We start from the raw sequence: 2,437 nt of genomic DNA, 5'->3' as shown, positions 1-2,437 counted from the left end.
CGGCGGACGCGGCGCTTCCGGCCCCGCACTCGCTGGGCAGCCCGGCCCTGAGCGCCTTCGAGGGACTTCCGGGGCGGCGCCGGAAGAAGCGAACCAGCATCGAAACCAACGTCCGGTTCGCGCTGGAGAAAAGCTTCCTGGCGGTGAGGCTGCGGGCGGCCCGACGGACAGACAGACGGACAGACGGACAGACAGACGGACTGACAGACAGACTGGCAGACAGACGGACTGACAGACAGACTGACAGACAGACGGCCCTACTGACGGCCTTACTGACACGCGGCCCTATAGCCTACCCTATGGACAGCCCTACTGACAGACAGACAGACGGCCCTACTGACAGCCCTACTCACGGCCCTACTGACACACGGCCCTATAGGCTGCCCTATAGACGGCCCTACTGACAGACAGACGGCCCTACTGACACACGGCCCTACTGACTGACAGACAGCCCTATAGACGGCCCTACTGACAGACTGCCATATAGACTGGCCTATAGACAGCCAGGTAGACTGCCCTAAAGACGGCCATATAGACTGCCCTATAGGCTGCCATATAGACGGCCCTATAGATGGCCATATAGGCTGCCCTATAGAGGGCCATGTAGGCTACCCTATAGACTGCCCTATAGGCTGCCATATAGACGGCCCTATAGATGGCCATATAGGCTGCCCTATAGAGGGCCATGTAGGCTACCCTATAGACAGCCCTATAGGCTGCCATATAGACGGCCCTACAGATGGCCATGTAGGCTGCCCTATAGGCTGCCATATAGACGGCCCTATAGACGGCCATATAGGCTGCCCTATGGACGGCCCTATAGACGGCCATATAGGTTGCCTTATAGACGGCCCTATAGACGGCCATAAAGGCTGCCCTATAGATGGCCGTATAGACTGCCCTATGGAGACAGCCCTATAGCGCCCTGCCCCACACATCCTGCCCTATAGGACCCTGTGACCCCGTGACCTCTGACCCTGCGACCCTGTGAGCCCCTCACCTGTGACCCCGTGACCCATCACGTCCCGACCCTGTGACCCCACGACCCCTGGCCTCCAACCCCTCACCTCCCACCCCGTGACCCCCCTTGACCCCGTGACCCCGTGACCTTTGACCCCTGACCTCTGCCCCCCACCCCCCAGAACCAGAAGCCGACGTCGGAGGAGATCCTGCTGATCGCGGAGCAGCTGCACATGGAGAAGGAGGTGATCCGGGTCTGGTTCTGCAACCGGCGCCAGAAGGAGAAGCGGATCAACCCCTGTGGGGCGCCCCACAAAGGGCCCTACAGCCCCCACACGGTGCGACCCACAGATGGGCCCCACTGCAACCCATAGCGACCCTAAAAGGGCCCCGCAGCGCCCCATAGCGGCCATAAAAGGGCCCTGCAGCGACCCTAAAAGGGCCACACAGTGCCCCATAGCCACCCTGAAAGGCCCCATAGCGACCCTAAAAGGGCCCCGCAGCGCCCCATAGCGACCCTAAAAGGTTCCTGCAGCCCCCACACGGTGCACCCCATAGATGGGCCCCACAGCGCCCCAGAGATGGGCCCCATAGCACCCCATTGATGGGCCCCATAGCGACCCTAAAAGGGCCTTACAGCCCCCACACACGGTGCGACCCATAGAGACCCCATAGATACCGTAGAGACTCATAGGGATCCCATAGAGACCCATAGGGATCCATAGAGATACAAAAGGACCCATAGGGACCCCATAAGAACTGCATAGAGGCCCATAGGGACCCCACAAGACCCCACACCCACCCCACAGCTCTATGGGGTCGCTGTGTCGTTTCCAGGTGCCCAACCCCGCACTGCCGGCCCCTCAGGCGACCGCTGCGCTCAGCACAACAGGTAGGACCTACAGAAACCCCATAGATTGTGTGGGACCCACAGAAACCCCATAGATTGTGTGGGACCCACAGGAACCCCATAGATTGTGTGGGACCTACAGAAACCCCATAGATTGTGTGGGACCTACAGGAACCCCATAGATTGTGTGGGACCCACAGGAACCCCATAGATTGTGTGGGACCCACAGAAACCCCATAGATTGTGTGGGACCCACAGAAACCCCATAGATTGTGTGGGATCTACAGAAACCCCATAGATTGTGTGGGACCCACAGAAACCCCATAGATTGTGTGGGACCCACAGGAACCCCATAGTTTGTGTGGGACCCACAGAAACCCCATAGATTGTGTGGGACCCACAGAAACCCCATAGATTGTGTGGGACCCACAGAAACCCCATAGATTGTGTGGGACCTACAGGAACCCCATAGATTGTGTGGGACCTACAGAAACCCCATAGGATGTGTGGGTCCCAATAATGGGGTTCTAATGGGGGAGGTCCCAATCATGGGGGTCCCAATAATGGGGGTCCCAATAGCGGGGTTCTAATTGGGGGGCCCTCAGGGGGTCCCAATGGGGGGGGTTA

The 2,437-nt window shown here is 59.3% G+C and overlaps 1 protein-coding gene across 1 annotated transcript; it reads left to right on the top strand.

Moving 5' to 3' along the window:
* Positions 1-26: 26 nt before the first annotated feature.
* On the top strand, positions 27-2,062 carry LOC122191645 (POU domain, class 2, transcription factor 2-like; the record flags this gene model as incomplete). The annotated part of the gene is made up of 3 exons (XM_042891984.1): positions 27-143; positions 1,143-1,298; positions 1,798-2,062. Coding segments are annotated over 3 exons (381 nt in total), but the record flags the coding sequence as incomplete, so codon positions are not given.
* Positions 2,063-2,437: the final 375 nt, after the last annotated feature.

This window comes from Lagopus leucura, unplaced genomic scaffold (genome assembly GCF_019238085.1).
Source record: "Lagopus leucura isolate 7727_CA_CO unplaced genomic scaffold, USGS_WTPT01 30177-0_obj-0_obj, whole genome shotgun sequence".
NCBI lineage: Eukaryota > Metazoa > Chordata > Aves > Galliformes > Phasianidae > Lagopus > Lagopus leucura.
Note: the sequence above shows the minus strand (reverse complement) of the source record. Positions and strands in the feature narration are given on the sequence as shown.